The sequence below is a fragment of the Trachinotus anak genome, unplaced genomic scaffold, assembly GCF_046630095.1.
Source record: "Trachinotus anak isolate AG129_WGS33_773 ecotype Australia unplaced genomic scaffold, CSIRO_AGI_Tana_v1 ptg000003l, whole genome shotgun sequence".
NCBI lineage: Eukaryota > Metazoa > Chordata > Actinopteri > Carangiformes > Carangidae > Trachinotus > Trachinotus anak.
Genome location: NW_027273854.1, coordinates 8,667,116 through 8,686,720, shown reverse-complemented (window position 1 = coordinate 8,686,720; position 19,605 = coordinate 8,667,116). Strand labels below are relative to the sequence as shown.

Here is a 19,605-nt window from a genome sequence, read left to right as displayed (position 1 = left end):
AATAACCTTGCTATTTAGAGATCAACAAAATCATGGTGTTTTGTGTTGTAAGCTAACAATGAGGGAGGGTACACAGCAGGGTAAGCTTAAGCGTGGTTGCTGGTTGAGTTTATTTAGTCTGTTTGTTTGAGCAGTTCATTTAACAGGCATGGTCCTTAGATGTTAATTAGCTTAGTCTCCGGTCATCTCTAATGATTATAATTATCACCAGACTGGCAGTTCCCCTTATTGGCCCAGTGCAAAAGGGAACTTTTCTATATGCTTTTTTGTGGTCCCAATAAGCAAATGGCTGTATGGAGTGATATGTCTGCACAGCTTTGCATCCAGTCCCAGCACAGATTTACTTCTGATAGGGATCTTGCTCCTTTCATCAACATCTTTTTTTAAAAATTCCACATAGCACAGCTGTAAGTAATGTATATGTGTAGGAATGATGAAATACCAAGCAGGCAATTTAATGTGCACACTCTGTAACACAGGCAGCTGAACCCAGAATACCTGTCGCAGGATGGGTTTGTATCAGAGGGTGTGGTTTAGTGGAAGCTCTTATGTAAGAACACGTGCTGTCTGATGTATTGAGATACTATCACCAGCAGTCAGTGGGTGGCACAGTCACATTTCTCTTGAGGCACTTTGACAGATCAGGGGTTTAACCAGCCTCTGACAGATTAACCTACATTTCTCCCCTCAAGCAAAATGTGCATTTGTTCTGTTTTCTTCCCTTTTTTCCTCCCTTGTACTCTCGATCAGTTAAGGATGTCAGATTTTTTCTTGTTTTGTAATCACTGATAAAAATCCACATTTTACACAGTTCTGCAGAAAGGACCACATTTTTTCACCATTAGCACTGAGACCAAATAGCTTTTCTTCTGTCTGCAGACAGACGTTCACTGTTTCTTAGAATCTCAATGTGCAGAAAAAAACTTGAATTCTTAGCTAAGGTTTCACTCATAATTCTGATAAATGGTGATAATGGTGAAAATGAGGTGACAACAGATTAGCTGTCAGGCTCCACAACACACACACACAAACACAAACGGAGATACACAATCATCATTCACACTCACCTTTAAATCCTCATTATATCACAATGACAGAAAGTAATAACAATGTTTATCACATAATATACAATTGAATGATACCACAAGCCCATTAAGCAAGGGTGTAAGATCTGAGATGATTTGTATGATAGTTATTTCACAATGACTCCATAGAAGAAAGGTAGTTTCCTTTGAAACATACATAAATCAATTTTTGGCAAGCTGAAAGAGTCAGTTGCCTCTTCCTTTTGAAAGTTTGGATGCATATTTTTTTCTTGACAGGGATAACAGTTGGCTTGTTATCCTGTTCTGGCATGTTTTAAACACAAGGAGCAGACCAGAGGCAGACTCAATCCGAAACACTCATCAGCTCCTCTTGAAGATTAATAAGGTTTCATATGTCTCACAGGGCTGAAAATGAGGTGATGACAGATTACTTCCATTCCACCCTCTCAGTGATTAAATGATAAGAAATGACCACCATCATTTATCAGCACAGAATGACCTGCAGAGGGAGAAAGAGATGCTTTTGATTTGTGAGACCAGAGATCACATGTCTGGTATAAATTTCCAACTCCAATACTGTAAGCATAATGTGTGTCATTCTGAGGAATTAGAGAATAACTAAGTAAAAATGACAAGAGGCTAAAATTAAAACAGCGGGAAATGCAGAAAGAAACAGAAACACATCCTTTAGTTTTTTTTTCTTCTTATTCAAAGTCTGTAATAGAGTCATCTCCTGCCAAACCTCACCTGTGATTTCTAACCACTAATCCATGCATACATGTCAAAACACATGGAGTATAATTTAGTATCTTTGTGTTTCCACAAGATTTGTAATGTGGTCAAAAAAAAAAGGTTTTCTGTTAGTTTTTGCAGATTGAGTATCGGGATAAAGAGAGCGCCTGCATGAACTGACTTCACTCTCCATGTATAACACTTGTTATCAGTATTTATGTGTTTACACCGACCTGAAAAAAAGGAGCTTTTGTTTACCTCACATTAATCATTATCAGCCTAATTTATGAAACCCTCTTGGTTAATGGAAGTTGACAAAATACTGGCATGAGATAAATAGATGGACTTTCTCACGTCATATGTGATAATGGAAATGTATGTGTTGGGTCCCTGGCTCAATCAATGAATGTTAGGTGCCAGTCATGTGGAAACCAAAGTCTGGGTGTAGTTAACATCAAGTTTATTTCTTCATAACAACTCATTGTTCATTAGAAACCTGAGTTTTTGTTTAATTGTTTTAAAGAATAAGTATCTGTAAGTTGTACAGGTCCAGTAGTTGGACAAAGGAACATAGCACATGCTCTGAAATATTTCTCACCCAGAGCTCAGACTACCCACTGGACTCTTAGTAACTATCTGCTAAAAGCTGCTAGGAATGTGGGCCTGACTCAGGCTGGCTAAGCTGGTACTGAGAAGGGAGATGGTGGGAGGTCAGGGGGTCCATTGTTTACCTACCAGATCAACCTCAATCTGTCCAGTTATCTGGATGTTTCTGTTCAACCCGCCTCTATCTCTCTCTTTGTGTTTCTAATCAGTCTTCCACAATTCAATGTTTTTGAAGCTCAGGAAATGTATCCTTTATCTTTCATATTGCCAGAGGGTTCTTTATTTTGAAGAATATGAAGGCGGAGGATTTTTTTTTTTAATGTTGTTGAGCTCAACCTTTTGACATAATTTATTGAACATGAAGAAGCATAACCATGTTTTGCATTCACATCATAACTCTCTGCGGGTCAGTGGTGTTTAAAGTCTAATTTTTTGTGGCTCAGAGTTGGGTTTGGCTGGAAATAATATGGAACAGCATCTTTGTATAAAAGAGAGAACTGTGACTTTTAAATGGATGTGTTTCTCCTTCTTTCTGTGGTTTGAGACTCTTCTCCCTTGAGAAATTACAGTTTGGCTCCAGCTCCCAGTTACTTTACAAAGGCCTGTTGTAGCTTGGACTCTAAAAAGCTTTTGGTCTTTGGCAATTTTCCAATTAGACAAGGTCTTCACAAGTCTTATTTTAGAGCATGTTTCAACTGAATACCACAGTCTTCTTGAATTAGTTAGGCTTCTGGCAGGAGTATATTCACCCTCTGCAAGTGATCAACACTGCAGCTTTGGCAGAAGTTTTGGCAGATGATTGGGACGACTGTCCCCCGCAGTATGAAGAAGTAGGTGACTTGTCAAAACCAATTACCTCTGCGCAGTGGTTTCCCAATTAAAACATTATTAACTTCTTGACATTTTATGCAAATTCTGTTCACATGATGTTATACCTGTAAAAACACTCAAATATGTATTATGATGAGGTTAAACATGTACAAAATATATATTTCTGTTTTGTGGGAACAACAACTTTTTTCTTAGCTGGAGAGCTTTAAAAGGTGGGAGGACCACTCAAATTAAAGTTGGTGTTCGGGCAACAATAAATCTCAACATTGTTTTAAATAATGGTTTTTAACCAGGTGTGACTGCCTCTGAACTAACCAAGCTGACCAACCTTGCACTATCAGCAGTCAGCGACCTCTAACCTGAGATAATTCCGCCTCCAGCCTCAAGCTCCAGCTCCATCTCTCATTGGTCAAGCTCCAGCCTGAACAAGCATTGCAGAAACGCTGCTGCAATGCTGGGATGAGATTAGACTGATGGTGGAGATAACCTGCCCTGGTCTGCAAAAAAAAAAAAAAACCAAAACCTTGCTCCTTGAAGTGGCCACGGGCACTGTAATGTTTAGGTGCATTTACTTTGTGCTGTGAAGTTCAAAGCTCGGATTCATCCTCCAGCTTCGAATAATTTAGTCAAACCTCTGATCATCACTGTCAGGTGACAGTTAAGATGGACTTTATGGGCCTACTAAGGATAATACTAATACTATTTATACTAAGAATTAAATACAGTAATATCTGAAATGTTTGCATCATCATCAACATCATCATCATCATCATCTCTGATGATCATCACTGTATTCTATCAATGAGACATCTTCAAATCCAATCTAATCCCAGTCTTGTTATTGTCTCTGTGGATAATAATAACCTTACCCTCACTGGCTGGTTCTGCAAAAATAAGGAAACTGAAATGTTACCAGGTAAGAGTGCTTACATCACTTCTGTGGCTAATGACCGCCTTTAAGAAGTGAGACCTAACAAATTATCGCGAGTAATAAAGGTGATTTATGATGGGAGCCTTGTGCAGGCGTACCGCTCATCCATGCGTCCCAGGACACCGTCCTATGGGAGGGAAGAGGCGGAGGAGGTGGAGAGCAGAGGGAGGGAGTGATGGTGAGAGGGAGAAATTGAATGAGAGGGACAGAGCGAAACTGAGAGGAGCCATCACAACAAAACTTCTCCAACAATCAAGCAAGTGGAACTACAGACCGGCTTCTCTGCTTTTCTCCCCGCATGGCTGCTTAGTTCCCGCAAATTGAACTAAAGTGCAGCAGAAACTTGTGTTTGCGGAGGCAGAGGGGGGGTCTCCGCTTGGAAAGATGGACCATTTAGTGAGGACCAGGTCGCGCAGGAGAATATCGCTGTTTCTTTTTATCCTGCTCCACGTCACGGCGGCACAAGCGGGTACAGTATCTGGCTGAACGACTGCAGTGAAATAACAAAGATATCCACTTGCTTGAGAGGCTAGAAGAAGTCGAAGTGTCAAGAGAAGGGAGAAAAAGCTTTCTGTAAATGATGCACTTTCCCTTTATCTAGGTTTCCGCTGCTTTTCCCAGACGCCTTCATTCATCACTTGCCCCCCCCCCCCCCCTTCCTTAAACCAGCACGAAGTGGTTAACGCAAAACCATAATCTCTACCCTCTTGTCTTTTGAGGTTCAGTTTACACTGTGGTGTGTGTGTGTGTGTGTGTGTGTGTGTGTGTGTGTGTGTGTGAGAGAGAGTCTGATATCTGTGCTTTCAATCTGTGTGAATGTTGTGGGGGGGATGCTGCTGCTGCTGCTGCTCGCCCCACACAGTTGCTTCAGGCCGGGATTAAAAAGTGTGAGCTGGCTCAGATGACTTTTAGAAGTTGTCGGGACGTTTCAGAACTCCTCCAAATGATGTGCAATTATGTATCAGCGGTTCTTGGATATGCATACATATAGGCTATTAATTATCCGCGTCGCTGCACAAGGGGCACGCTTTGATTGAATCAGCTTCTCCTGCCCCAGCCTGCAGTGTCATCGAATACAAAAAATGTCCAAGGTTTGAATGCGAATGTGTGTGTTTTCCCGTGTCAGGTGTGCCTGCAGCGACCTCAGGAGATGCATGATGTCATCGTGTTTGAGTTTGCCTGTGACCAGCGTCGGTTTACCGTGAAAAGGTTTAGCGTTGGCTTGAGAAAGAGCTGAGTGGCTGAACGCCGACCGAGCTGAGTAGATTAAAATTCCTGTCATGGATCTGTTTAATGTGCCCTCTGCTCCCATAGGTCGCAAGTGAAGGTGCCTAGCACTAACTCTCTCGCTGCTTGAGTTGCGATTGTTCTGGCACACTTGGACATTTCACATGCTGCCCGTCTGCGTGTCACTGTGTCCACATTTGATGCATTTTCAGGCACATTCAACAAGCCCTGCAGACATCCAGGCTGTGCATCTTCTCTGTATGTTATTTTGCCCACTTGCTATCCGTCACCCACACAGGCCTCCATGCCCTGTGGCCATGTGAGTATCTTCAACTGGCAGCAGACTATTTCCTTGCAGGTGCTGCTGGAGAGACTCCCCAATGGAGAGACATGCCTTAACAGCAGGAGTTAACCCCGTGGTGACCAGAAGCGTTTAAAGATGTCTAATTTTCACTGGTGGCTTTTCCACATGCAGGCACTTTATGGCTGCCAGGAGTTGTTGGAATTTCGTTGGCTGAAATAAAGCGAAGGCAGGAGGAAGTGAGCCAACATCCATAATCATATTCAAGTGACCAGGCGGCTGTGGTGTCCGCTGCTCTCTAATGAGGGCCTGTGAAGTGAGAGGCTGAGATGATTTCAAATTGCATGGGACATATGGTGGCACTGATATGGCAGTCTTAGATATGTGCATGTGGCTGATAATGCATTTGTGCCTCTGAGTCTGCGAGTGTTTGTATGCATGTCTGTGTGTATGTGTATTACAGCAAAAGGATGTTTTCCCATATGCTTTCTGTGTGTGTTCGAGAGAGATGAGAGAGTACTTTGTAGTCATGTTTGCTGACAGGAAGTGAGACATTCTTGCACACGTCCACAGTTAGTTTCAGTGAGACTCCTCTGTTCTTTTGCCTCAACACATTTTTGTTCAGTTTTCTTTTCCCTTCCTTTCTTTTTTATGTTCAATTCAAAGTCTGGGAATAGGGAGTGTTTGTTTTTGTTTTATATGCATTATCACTTCATTTACATCATCCTTCTCCTCCTGCTTATGCCTTAATCCTTCACTGGTTCTATGACAGAGGAGAAATCGTGCATATAGCCCCCTCACTGTGTCCCGTTTGATCCAACTTCCTTGCCAATCCTGCACCAGATTCCCAAAGGAGGGCGGCAAGCCTTGTTCACTTTTGATCCAACAACAAATTAGTGGCAAATCAGAAAGGCATCTGAATTTAGCAGGATAGAGAATGGGAAAATAGGAATTTGTATGCCCCTTACAGCTCTAGTGTCTTCTTCTATTATGTGAGTGTGTGTTTCTCTAATGGAAACACTAAACATCAGAGGAGTCAGAGGTGCTGATGCCACAAGTGTCACATCAAACTGCTTCTCAGACTTTTTGATGAGGCAAACTGTTTGGAATTCCCCAAGTCTTTAATATTTAGAAAATATGCTTAAACAGTTCATTTCGCTGTAACTGCAATCTATAGTGTTCAACACACATCTGGCCTCCAGAAAGTCAGTGACTCCCTTCCCCTCAGGCTTCTATGGCTCTGTGCTTCTGATCACTGGATGCTTCAAGCAGCTTTTTGTGGCACTAGTTGTGAGATGCTTCCTGTAGAATTGCAATGAGCAGACATCAGAGGAGCTGACTTCTTTGGAGTGTCCCTCTACACGTCATCTGCCTCTTTATTCCAGTTTATGAGCCTCAGAAAAGATTTATCAGCCTCATCCAGCTCTTGCACATCTCAGCAGAGGTCACAGTAGTAAAAAAAACTTTCCTACCAAGGACATGTGTAGGCTCTTGAAAACAGTGTTCTACCCTCAGTGACACAGTGACCCTGATCATATTTCAACTTCTCTGAACTTGTAACCTTAGTGTCCTTTAGCATAGACACTAAGTTGCTGCCATAGAAGGGAATGATCTTGGTCTCAGACTTCAACAGAGGCTCACAAATTGTTGACCATATCTTTAAAGTGTCCCTCGGAAGCACAAAGGAACAGAACTTCTGGAGGAGTGTGTGTATGTACCTGTCTTACACATGGTGTGTGTAGTGTAGAGTGTTATGCTTTGATTGTGCCAGCTCTCGTGTTACATTCCATAATAGCGGCCTCAATGTTATGATGTTTGAGGGACTAAATAATGGCTTGGGGTTGAAACGTGAATGGGCTTGGTCATGTGTCTGCTTGCATGTTTGTATCTGGGTAATCCTCTGTGCCTGAGGTCTTAAATCCTGTATGTACACATATACATAAGAAATTGTGTTTGTTCACCTTTGCTTGTATATATTGTGGTGGTGGTGTGTTATATATTTATGCAGACCTGATATATCCTCAGAAAGATAAAGAGATGAGAAAATATCTTCCAACATCAGGAAATCTTAAAACCCTCCTCCACCTCTTAAAGGGGAGTTTAGTGATTAGAAATTAGGTCAGGCTAGGTTAAGAGCCAATGCAGTGGAGATTATAGTGAGGGAATAGATTTACTGTAGAAAGTCCTCACAAGTATAGAAGTACAAGTGTGTGTTTTCTGTGTGTGTTTGTGTGGACAGCCTGCCCAGTCAGAGGCCTCGAAGGGCAGGTGTTTTCTCTGTGGGCCAAGCAGCTTTTGGCCCGTCGGCCCGACCTGCTGTGAACAAACATGAGCAGAACAAACTGTGGAGATTGAAGAATGTGGTGCTGATGAGAACTGGAAGGAAATGTGTAACCAGATTCCACAGCAAACCTTCAGCTTCAAACTGCAAATGTATAACTGACAGTGAGAATAAACAACTGGACACAGCCACTGACCCACATTCAGCAGAGCCCAAATAATTTAATAATTGTTATTCATCCATAATCTTGAATTGTTGTTATTTTTAATAACTGAATATAGAAAATCCTGTGTTGGATGAAATGAGCAAAGAGATATATTAGAGGAAAAAAGTGACGCACATTCAGTATGTGTTTCTGTGATTTGTTCCTCAAAGCTGACAATGTGTACTGTTAAGGTCTATAGTAAATGAATTACAGTGCTCTAATACTTCTTCTTACAAGACGGTCTTTGCCTTATTTGTTGTTTTCATGAAGATCTAGAACATTTTCTGTTGCTTTTTCAAGTCAGGTCCAGTCTTTCCTCCACTCTTACAGCGCCTTTGAAGTTCAGCATTAAACCTCTACATCGACCATAACCTCTGCATTAGCGTGTCTTTGGTAATCTTGTATCTCCTCATGCCTACACAGGCACAGAGAGATAATCGTGAATTTTAATAATGTGATATTACAAATAATTTAGTATTACAGATGCTTGATGCTTAAAAAAAGGATCAAAGACTTAATTTTAGTCAGTACTGGGTGGTGTCATAATTACTTTCATTGTCTCCCTATGATTTTCATGACTTCATAGCCCATAACCACTCAGAACATGTTAAAAACCATTCCCAGCAGTTATGTGCACAACCGCTGACTTGACTTGATCCTAGACTCTCAGTGATAACTGGAAGCAGACCCAACCACAAAGAACATTCAGGCCGATAAACATCGCTGCCTCTCAGTTTGCAGACTTCCAGCCCAGCGAACGCCTCTGTCTCAATGTTACACTAGATTTACCTTTGTCATGGATGTTTCCAATATGCTCCTCTGTGTTTTAATAACCTCTGTTTACAAGAAAAAGAGCAAATTGTTTGACAGATGAAATAACACAGTGATACATTGAGAAATGATGAGAAGGGCATGAGGTCCCCCCTCCCCCCTCTATGGGCGTTATAATTGAGCTACATGTAAACAGTTGCAAATTGTTTGGCCATTCTGGTGTGACTGTGTGTACAGTCAGTATTTCAATCATATTTGGCTGTTCATGTGTTCAAATTTCCATCTATTCACAGTGTGTTATCCCTCCTAGTCTCACAGTGTTCTTGTCCACACACAGCAGTGACCCAGACAAAAGGTCACACCCACTGCTAATTAGATTAAGGCTATTCTTCATGCAGCCTGAGAGAAACAGTGTCTGGATTCATTGGATCACTTCTACTGGATCTGTCATCAATTTTTCATTATTAATCACCGTCTGTTTTACAGCTTGTCACATTTAGAAGACATGCTCTCTCATCAGTAGTGTTTATGGAGAGCGGGATTTCAATAAACAAAGATTTTAAAAGGAAGGAGAGATCAATTAAAGAAAAGAAAAATAATAACTTACTGCCCCTATATCTCAGCTTTGTTTACACAAATTTAGTCATGTCATTGTATTTATTGTAAGATGGATGCACATCTCCAAACAGGAATTCAAAGGTCAAAGATCACTCCTTTCCTCACTCATCTCAGGGTGTGGTCCAAGATACCATGGGAAATGCTCATTGCCCAGATTCATATTGGCTTCATTTTTGGTTAAAATTCCCCAGTTCCCAGGCGCAATAGTTTTTGACAGTGTAGTATTGTGTGTGTGCAGAGTGGTATTTCCAGGCTGAGCTGGGAGTGTAGGTGGTGTGAGTCATAAACAATGTCTTCACAGACATTAGCTTTGGAAACACAGAGAACACATTATGTCCATGTATGACTGGAGTGATGCTGAGACGTGTGACCGCAGGGCATGGAAAGACTGTGGCAAGTGTTGCACAGCCAGAGAAAATAGACAGATACAGACTGTTTGGTGGCATTTCCAGGGGGATAGAGTGTGATCTGTGAGGTGGAGTGCTCAGCTCTTTTTTGTCAGGAAAACTGTTGACAGCAGTGTTGCTGGGCAGATATGGTTGTCTCATGGAGAAAAGCTCAAGAACAAGAAGAGGAAGACTGGAAGAAATGTCTTATATCGAGAATGTGTGTGTGTGTGTGGGTGCATTATTATGTACCCACACACTAATCATGAGCTGTATAGTGTGGGCTAGCTACAACTGCTCTGTCAGAATTTCCAGATGTTTGTGAAATGTGCTGGATGTTTCAGCTGCTTCCCATGTACTCTGACCTTTTGGCGTGATTGGATTGAACACTGACTCATCGGTCCTCAGAGATTCGATGATGCTATTTCAACCATGTTAAGCCGTTTCTTTAAGGGGTAGAGACAGTACGCTGCACAGGCCAGCAGATGAACCACTAGCTGGCAAGTTTTGTTCATCTGTGCCCATACTTATCTGCTCTTCCGTAGTATCTTTAGAGGCGGAACATTTGACAGGTGAGGTAAGGACACGATTACCACAAAGCCTAATGAGATGCAAGCAAAGCCTGCTCAGACAGTCAGTGCTGCAGGACAGGTAAAGAGACTGCAAGAACCGGCACATCTCTAGGTGACATAAATGGATCCAAAGCAGGGAATAGATAGCTTTGCTTTATTGAATGCTGCGTGCATCCAGACTTCATATGGCCGCCTGCCACTAGCCTGGGGTTTTGTTCTTGACGCCAGAGTCAGGGGTGGTGGTAGTGAAGGGGATATTCCACAGGAACCTGTCATTCTTGTATCCGGTGTTGTCGCAGCAGCCATCAGGGTTGCAGCTTTTTTAAGTCCAACACATGTTTTTTTTTTTTTTTAATTCGAATCAGCCTGCCAAACTTATCCCTCAGCAGTTTATTTTGCACACTTGGGTGTGGGATGCCTATTTTTCCCTGCACGTTGTACTGAAAGATCATTGTGAAAGCAGTTTCTTTTTTTGGGAGGAATTTCTGCTGCTTGTCTCAGATTTCTCCCTGTGGCATTGTTGCGCATTTTGACTCATTTCTGTTGTCTTGGGAGTGTCAGAGGTGAACGGTCTCCTGTGAGCCCAAAGCTAGAACATGTTTAGAATTGGGCAACAGTTATCTTTAAAACTCAGAGTGGTTTGGGCAGACATTTACTTCATGTAGTTCATGGGGTGTGCTGACATATCATCTTTGGATTGCTTGAAATTAATTGTGTTAGTTTGTTTTGTAGCCATTTTGTCAGGTGCTGTTCTGGATGCGTTGACAGAAACCCAACAGTCCTGTATAATTAGACCCATGTTGCTTCAATTTAGAACATTATTCAGACTGTTCCAAACATAACTGCCTTATGACCTGCCTTCCTTCTTGTGCCTGAGTGTGTATGAGAGAGAGGGGGATGGAGAAAGAACACGGTAAATAGATAGATGGAAAGGCAGAAAGAAAGAGGAAGAGAGGGAGAGTTTAGTAGATTTTGATCTTTGACTAAAACACGACCTTACAACTTTGCCACCCCAAAGGAAATTGAGTCTGAGCGATTGCAGACGGGAATCAAACAAGGCCAGAGCAGAGCTATGAAGAGCTCACATGGGATCAGACAATGACAGAGACACTCCTCCCAACTCAATTAAATACTTACATTAAGGATTAGGACCCAGACATGATGTTAAGTACAAAGTAAACTCAAAGAATTAAGTCCTTTGACAGAAATGCAGACGCTTACATATGTTATGAAGAATAACATAATAGAAGAACTGGCACGCCATGTCTTGGCTTTGTGCTTCTGAAGTGGCAGCCTGCTCGGGGGATTCAAGCATGCAGCTCGCCTTTTTGATGACTCACTTACTTTAGTGAATGTCATGAAGATGCGTTTGTTGCAACCCATTCATGTTACTGGCTAATTTAAGCAGCACTGTCAACCTGTTGTATTTTATTAACCATATGAGACCAAGAGACAAACAAGACAAAGACTTCATTTAATGAAGTGTGAAACAGAGTCATTAAACCATGTTACATTGGGAATGAATCTCCCTTAAAAAGTGTTCAAAAATGTGTAATCGAAAAACAATGTCAGAGTCCTTAATCTTGATTTAAGTGTGACTGACTGGGCCGTGACCTTTAAAGTCAATAGTTATTGTATTCCTTGACATTTAGTTCTTGGTTCAATGTCATGATGGCTCGAGCTGATTTGAAAATCATCCTAAATGACTGTGTGTGGTTGAACATTTATTGATGCCAATTATAGGCTACATATAACAACCCTAAGGTTTTTGTTGCTAGAAGCCATCAACTTCTATAATTATTGAATTTACACAATTTGTTCATGACTCTCTTTAAATTCAAAATTGAAGCCTCAAAGGTCTTAAATACCTTTAGATCTGTACCTGATGTTTTCCATTGTGGGAGCCTGGCTGTAATTCACAGCTTAACCTATTTACAGCCCCATTGCCATACTGGGGGGCTGGGAGGGCAGGCTCTCAAAGCTGCTTGGAATAAATGGCCTCTGCTATGCAAATAAATAATACCATAAAATGTAACATGGTGTTTTCCTGCAAGCAATGTCTGGGCAAAAGTAAACTCTCTCCACATGTTTAATTAACGAGGAGAATAAAAGGCGAGCTCTGTACGAGCGGCGAGAGCTACAGGAGGCAATTTGGGTTTAGGATCCTCATTTCAGATGCCTGGAATGCTAAGTGCTGAGTCACCTCAAACAGACTCTCTATGGCAGCTGGAGGGAGACCGGCTGCAAACAAAACTCTGATCCTGGCTGATGCTCACGGCAACACTTTATCTACAGCAACATCTAATAACATGACCAGCAGACTGCAAATACAGCACAAGCTCATTGTGACGAGAGAGACCCACCACTAGGAGACATGTCATATCTACAGGGACAGTAGTTGCTGTGCTCGTTGGAAATAAGCATAATTTGTCACTGTATATATTTGCACAACTAAAAATCTGCATCTTCTGATGAGATTGGTTTTCTTGTTATAATAAAAATCAACATTGTTTTAATGAGAACACTATCAATTATCTTGATAGAGCTGCATGAACTTGCCTTATGCTGTCTTTTCTTTCCAGATATTTACATCCACTTTTAGAAAATACCTAAAACAGAGGTACTTGCTTGGGGAATAAATACAATGATCTTAACCCATCGGCAGAAAAATAAGTTTTGAAGGCTTAATACAAAACTGTCCGACGTGTTAGGGAAGATGTTTCAGCAGTGAGAATATATGACTCACCAGTGCCAGTGAAGTGTTTAAATTATGATAAATGCGATGTGGGCATATTGTTGCTCTCTGGTGCAGGGTGAGCGGGTTGCAGGTGTCAGCTGTCAGGTGTGCTGCAGCAGGATTATGGGTTAGGCTGTGTACCACCCCTATCCCATAATAACACCCACAGAAGCCTGGCCACCTGCCGCCACATCTCAGAGGAGCTGGTCTCTTCCGACTCCGAGGAAGCAGGAAGCCTCCTCACTTTAAGACCGGCTTTCAGGCGCACTAAACCCTGCTCTTCAGTTCAGTAACAACCAGCACTTAACTGAGCCAGACAACAAAGTGCTGTCACACTGGCACAATTTAACTGTGAGTCTGACATGACTAAAAGCATGCTGCCGCCATCTGCCACAAGCTCCACCCTATCATAAGTAGTTTTTTTCATACAGTGATAGAAACAGGAAGAGCGCAAGGCATCAGCTTATTTCATGTAAACAGTATCTTGTTTAAAGGGTTTAAAGCAACAGTCTGTGAGCATGAAATCCAAACGAAAAAAAAACATATTTCTTCTATCTGTTCTATATGTGTAGATGATTATGTTTTGCTTTGTTTCCATTCCCAGCTGATCCCATTGATGTTCTGCGAGTGCTGGAACTGTCAGAGAACATGGAGGGGGTGTCCTTGGAGGCTGGTCTTTGCAGCAGCAGGAGGGGCGTGGAGGAGCAGGACCTGGCCTACAAGATAGACAAAAAGATCCAGCTCAGTGCTCCCACCAAGCAGCTCTTCCCTGGTAGTGGACTTTTTTTTTTCTCCCACAGCATAGCCTCCAGTCCCATCCTGCAATTAGATTTTCCAAAAATGGCAAAAAGCAATCAAATGTGTCACTTTTGTGAGAGATTCTGCTCATAGTAAAACCTTCAGAAATCTGACTTTGAACTCCCTTTACTCCTCCTCGCGGGTGCTCGCGGCTTCCATTGCCAATATTTTTCATCATTATTATCCTTGCTCAGGTCTCAGCGACAGCGGGTGGTGTCTGCATGTTGTAAAAATGTCTGCTTCCTGCTGTGCTCACTCTTGTATGACTTAACATCTCTCTTCTCCTCTCCTCTCCTCTCCTCTCCCAGATTCCAAATTTCCTGAGAGTTTCTCCTTGATGGCTACAGTGCGAGCTAAAAAGGGCTCCCAGTTCTTCCTGCTTTCGGTGTATGATGACCAAGGGGTGCAGCAGCTGGGGCTCGAGGTGGGGCGTTCTCCTGTCTTCCTTTATGAGGACCAACATGGGCAGCCCACACCAGAAATGTACCCCCTCTTCAAGAAGATCAACCTGGCCGATGGAAAGTGGGTAGCTTGAGGGCCTATAACCTCTCCATTATACTAGATTTCAATAAAATGTTGATTTCTAGAACACGCTGTATCTGATGTGTGTGTGTTTAGTAGGTCAGCACTGTGTAATCTATATTAACTGTGCATGTATAACTTTCCCAAGGCTTGAAATCTGAGGCAGGCCTCACATTTCTGCTATGTCTAATTCATACAGCTCGCTCCGTGTGCTTGAACTTGAGTGACCTTAAAGAGAATAAGATGGTTGTGGAGCACTTGCTGCGATTGATTTGACCTGATCAAAGGAGTCAGGGAAATCAATCCTTCACAGTCACCTTGGGCTTAAAGGCACCTCTGGTTTGCTGCACTTACAAGAGGCATGAAACAGCTCTATGCATTGCTGATTGTGCTGGGAAACAGACCCGCGGACACAAAATATTTCCACCACCATGTTGTAAACAGTATGGTCTAGACCTGCTCTATTTGAAAAGTGGCTTGAGATAACTTATGTTGTGATTTGGTACTATATAAATAAAAATTGACCTTGACTCGACTTGACTGCTATGTTTTGTTAACCGTATTAATGTTTACTCTGTCCTGTCAGATGGCACAGGATAGCCTACAGCGTGCAGGACAAGTCTGTGACCCTGTACTTGGACTGTCAGAAGGTGGAGACCCTGGATCTGCTGCGAGGGGACGATGCCGTAGTCAGCACAGAGGGTGTCACTGTGTTTGGGACACGGCTGCTGGACGAAGATGTATTTGAGGTAGGACATTATCAAAGTGTAGGATCACCTGAGAACAGATAATCACACACTCCTCACATTTGGGTATCAAACTCTTATACAATTCAGCTTCCCGCTTTGTGGTCGAATCGCCAGCAAGTGTGTGTTTTTCCGTGCTTCCCTGTATTGAGGTAGACATGATATTAAGCACGTACCTGAAACAATGGGGTTTACAATGCATATATGCAGAATTGTGTGACAGGACGCTGTAGGGGGGACGCCTGGATGACCTTGTTTTCATTTGTGTTATCGTACTTTATTTGTCCTCCTCTGTAGACTATCACACTTTTTTTTTACATTTAACCAAATTGAGAACATTTAATCTGTGCTGCTGCTGACTTTAACATTTCTATAGCCAGTTGAGTAAAGTATTTCGATAGTTTGATAACCTCCTCTCCACGCTGCACTAACCGCCAAGCACCGATTATACCCACTTCACTTTAAATTCTTGTCAAGTTCCAAAACACAACAAATATTTCAGGCCTAAATTATCTGGAGAAATGTGCATAAAAAAAAGCACAAGAAATATAGGAAATTGGATCTGAATAGTTCCCTGTATAACTCGAATGCATTACCATACATCATGCTGTACGTGATCTATGGAGGATGATATAGTACAGTACAGTTGGGCCTGTGAAATGGTGGGAAAAGCAGACTATAAATTGCATTTGAGGCTGTGGAATCCACCCTCCACCCCCCACTCCCCCCACACCTTTAAAGCTACTTAGGAAAGGACTTAAAGGGAGAAAAAAAATCACAGTTCAAGAGGCTGTGGGGTGACAGGGGTCTCCTGTCAATCAAGTGCTGCAGGAGGAACAAAGCAGTGCAAAGGAAAAGAGGTGTTTGGGAGGGAGTGGGGAGGAGGGGGCGTGTTGTTCATACATGCCCAGCCTTGTCATTGGAAAGCCAAGAAATGACACATTCTCTTTGCTTTTTGGATTTGTCTGTTGGATCTGTTGGCTATAGATGTGTTGATGTGAGTCTGAATGGCCATCTGTGCATTTGGGCGCTGAGAAACATGTTTGACTGTTTGGTCATGTCTTGTGGTGGCCAGGGCTCACCCTCCTGCAGGAGAAATACTTGCTTCTTGTGGCTGCACATGTTGTTTTGTTGTTTTTTTTTTTTTCTTTCAATGAGTAGCAGGGATATGAATCACAGATAAAGTTCTCGCTTTAGTCATTGCAAATTGTGTGTCCGCCTGAAAAAGTTGATTATTTTGATCCTTTTGAAGTTGAAGTGCACTTCTTCAGTTAATAGCATACGAGTATGCGCCCACACATGTATCAATATGCAGGGGAAAATTGGAAGAGCAAGAGGATTTAAACTAAACTCTGGGAGTGATTCCAATTTCGTCTTTCTTTCAGCACAGTAACTTTTATTGTCATAAGTCATTCTCTGTGCTTCACATGACAATATGCAACAACTGCTCCATTGTCATTCCCAGAGAGGCTTCACTCTAAATCTCTCGCCCACAGCATGAAATAGAGATCAGCTCAAGCCCCTTCCCCTGCTCTCTCCTCGCGGCTCTGTGCTCAGCTGTGGAGCTAGAGAGAAAAGGAAATATAGATAGAGGTATAAGGTACATGCAAGTTCAGAGAAATGACAATCTTTTCCAACCCTCTTTCCCCTCAGTGTCCTGAGACTATCCCACAGTCTGCAAAAGGGAACATACTGAAGTTAAATTTTAACAAAGCACAGAAGGAGGCTTGTTATCACTCCCCATTGGGCTAATGGACAGAAACACAAGTTTCTTCACTTTCACCAGGAGAAACCCAGATGTTCTGACAGGTGAACACCTTTTTGGATTTGGATTTTGAGTGTGTAGTCACTAACTCCCACCCCAACCGTGTCCACACATTCATTTTACTTTCCCTACGCCCTAACCTAACCTCAGTTACCCCTTCCATCTTGCTGTCTGCTCGCCTCTCAGACATTGACAGGCTCTCCGGTTTTCAAATGACTTTATATTCCACTTGAGTTAGGAAACGTGTCTCCTTGTGGGCTCTATAAATTCCCCTTTTCAGAAGCAGTGGAGACCGTTCAATCTTTGGCCATACTCCAAAAACACTCCCATGTCCTTATATATCATCCTATGTGAAGAGTAATGATGATGATACAGTACTTGCTGTGATGACTAATACCCTTCAGACAGATCCATCCTTTAAGTCCAGCCCATGCGGTTCTTGTGGTCATTGTATTAATGTTTTAGAATTGAGTCTTAATATATTATTTTTGATGGACCACATGAAAAAAAAATCTCAAATGAGTCAAATTATTTTTTCTGTTTTAGGTTTTTCATTGATAGATGTGATGGTAAAATATGAGTATCATTGTGTGCATGTATGCATTAACTGCTATGAGTAGAAGCATCAGTGTTGTATACCTCGGGTGAGGCCAGTACCAGGGGAGGAGAGATTAAACAGGCTGACCTCTGGGCCTCTGTTCCCAGGCCCTGGTTCTGGGGGAGGAGGCCAGTGTTCCGGCCCAGTTCTCCCAGCGTGGGAGCCCAGCGTGGGAGCATGGGGACCGTGGTCAGCCGCTAATGTCTCTATTGCTTCCAGATTGCATACAAATGACTACACAAGTTTGGTGTTCAAACTCAAGGTTCTGCTTGCATCTGAAGTAAAGCAAACATTAAACTGTCCACAAGTCTGGTTGTGCTCCTGTGTGCCCTGTGTATGTGCCTCCAACACGCTGACTGCTTAGATAAGATCCAGCCCAGCGTTTATTTGTTAGGAAATTCAGATCCTTTCAGTCTCGATTCACACTGGAAATAATAAATGTTTTTGGCTGACTGTTACAGGCATGTTGAAACCATGACTTGTCAAGCATATCATTAAAGAGCAGCTTTATTTTAATGTTCAGCAACCCCACTGACTTACCACACAAATCTGTCAGGGTCTGTTTCAGTCATTTTTTTGCGCCTGGTAATGACTTTTGTCTGATGATGGTCATATGCTTTTGGTTAGTTGTGAGCATCTGTTGCACTTTGAGCATCAACAAGCTGTTCCATTACAGTAAGCTTGTTTGCGGTAAACTTCGGCTCCTTCACCCACACGAGGTTGTGACTCACACAAGACTGCAAGATATTTCATAAAGGCTGAGATCTGATTTAGGCACTGCAAATCAGCGGGCAGTGCCTCGTATTAGGTCTGTGATTTGGTAAAGCAGTATGAGTGTTGGCTAGCTGGCACAAAACGCGTTATTGCAGACAGCAGGGGGAAAGGGAAGAGGTCACTCTGTGAAACACTGGTGAATCTTTGCCAGTAGAGCCGTGTGTGACCTCATGCAGGATGTTTGTGAGCCATCTGAAATTTGTGGATTCAGCTGAGGTGTTTTCCTTTTCAGCACATCCTCACGTCCTCTTCAGATGTCCTTGGCCCATCCTAAATGGGGAATGAGCACACATGCTTTTGGGCAACACTTTACTCAGCAGAGAGCCCCTGCCAGGCAAGAAAAACAGGAAAACTTCTCTGTGGAAGTGCTGCCTTTGATCTCAAATTGAGATTGGATTAGATTGGATTAACTCCCTGTTGCCTTTCTCTCTCACTCTCTCACCTTAGAGTGCAATAATTTCCTTTGCTTGACACTGGCTTTTTGCCAGAGCAGGAAGAAAAAAAAAAGGATAAGTGGATAACAACTCCTTTCATGTTTGATGTATTAAAGCAGAAATGAGTGTTTCAACAGTCATTCCGAGGTTTACAGTTTTGCGTATGGTGATCCAGGCTTTGCGCAGACATGCAGTGCTGATAAGGCATGATTTGAACTGCGTGAGAAGATATATATCTGGTGGCGGGAAACAGAGAAGCGATATGTTTTGATTTATTTCACCTCTGGCCGCGTAAGCCTAATTAAAGAGATTACAATGGGACTATAATTACCACAACATCATGCAGTTAATCTGATTTAATTCATCACAAATGGCTGCCCAGCTGTCCCTGGATAACATTTCACCCGGTAATATGTTTGCAGTGGACTGTCAGTTACATAGATTCGTATCGCTAATGTAATCCAAACCCTGTCAAACACAGTGCCATGGGGCTGCCTGCATTTGTGTTGAATTATTTCCTGACTTGTGTCTCAGAGAGAATTAGCACTGCAGCTAGCAGTTATTTCACAATTGCTATCAGTTCATCTTTTTTCATGCATTTTTTAATTCATTATTAAACCCACGAAATGCCAAAAAATACTGACAAGTGGCAAAAGTTAATTGGGCTACAATTGTTAGAATAATATTTTTCATTTATTAACAACAGAAAAACATTTGTAAAGCT

The 19,605-nt window shown here is 42.3% G+C and overlaps 1 protein-coding gene across 3 annotated transcripts in view; it reads left to right on the top strand.

Annotated features, from left to right (window-relative positions):
• The first annotated feature begins 4,293 nt into the window (after positions 1–4,293).
• The window catches only part of col5a3a (collagen, type V, alpha 3a), a 47,366-nt gene continuing 32,054 nt past the window's right edge, over positions 4,294–19,605 (top strand). For 2 of the 3 annotated variants that reach the window (XM_071471909.1, XM_071471894.1), the window contains exons 1-4: positions 4,294–4,615; positions 13,849–14,016; positions 14,351–14,564; positions 15,151–15,313. In XM_071471909.1, coding sequence (XP_071328010.1) covers positions 4,531–4,615; positions 13,849–14,016; positions 14,351–14,564; positions 15,151–15,313 — 630 coding nt within the window. In that variant the 5' untranslated portion in view covers positions 4,294–4,530. Of the gene's footprint in view, positions 4,616–5,300; positions 5,693–13,848; positions 14,017–14,350; positions 14,565–15,150; positions 15,314–19,605 lie in introns of those variants that run through there. The other variant, XM_071471902.1, reaches the window with a different exon arrangement.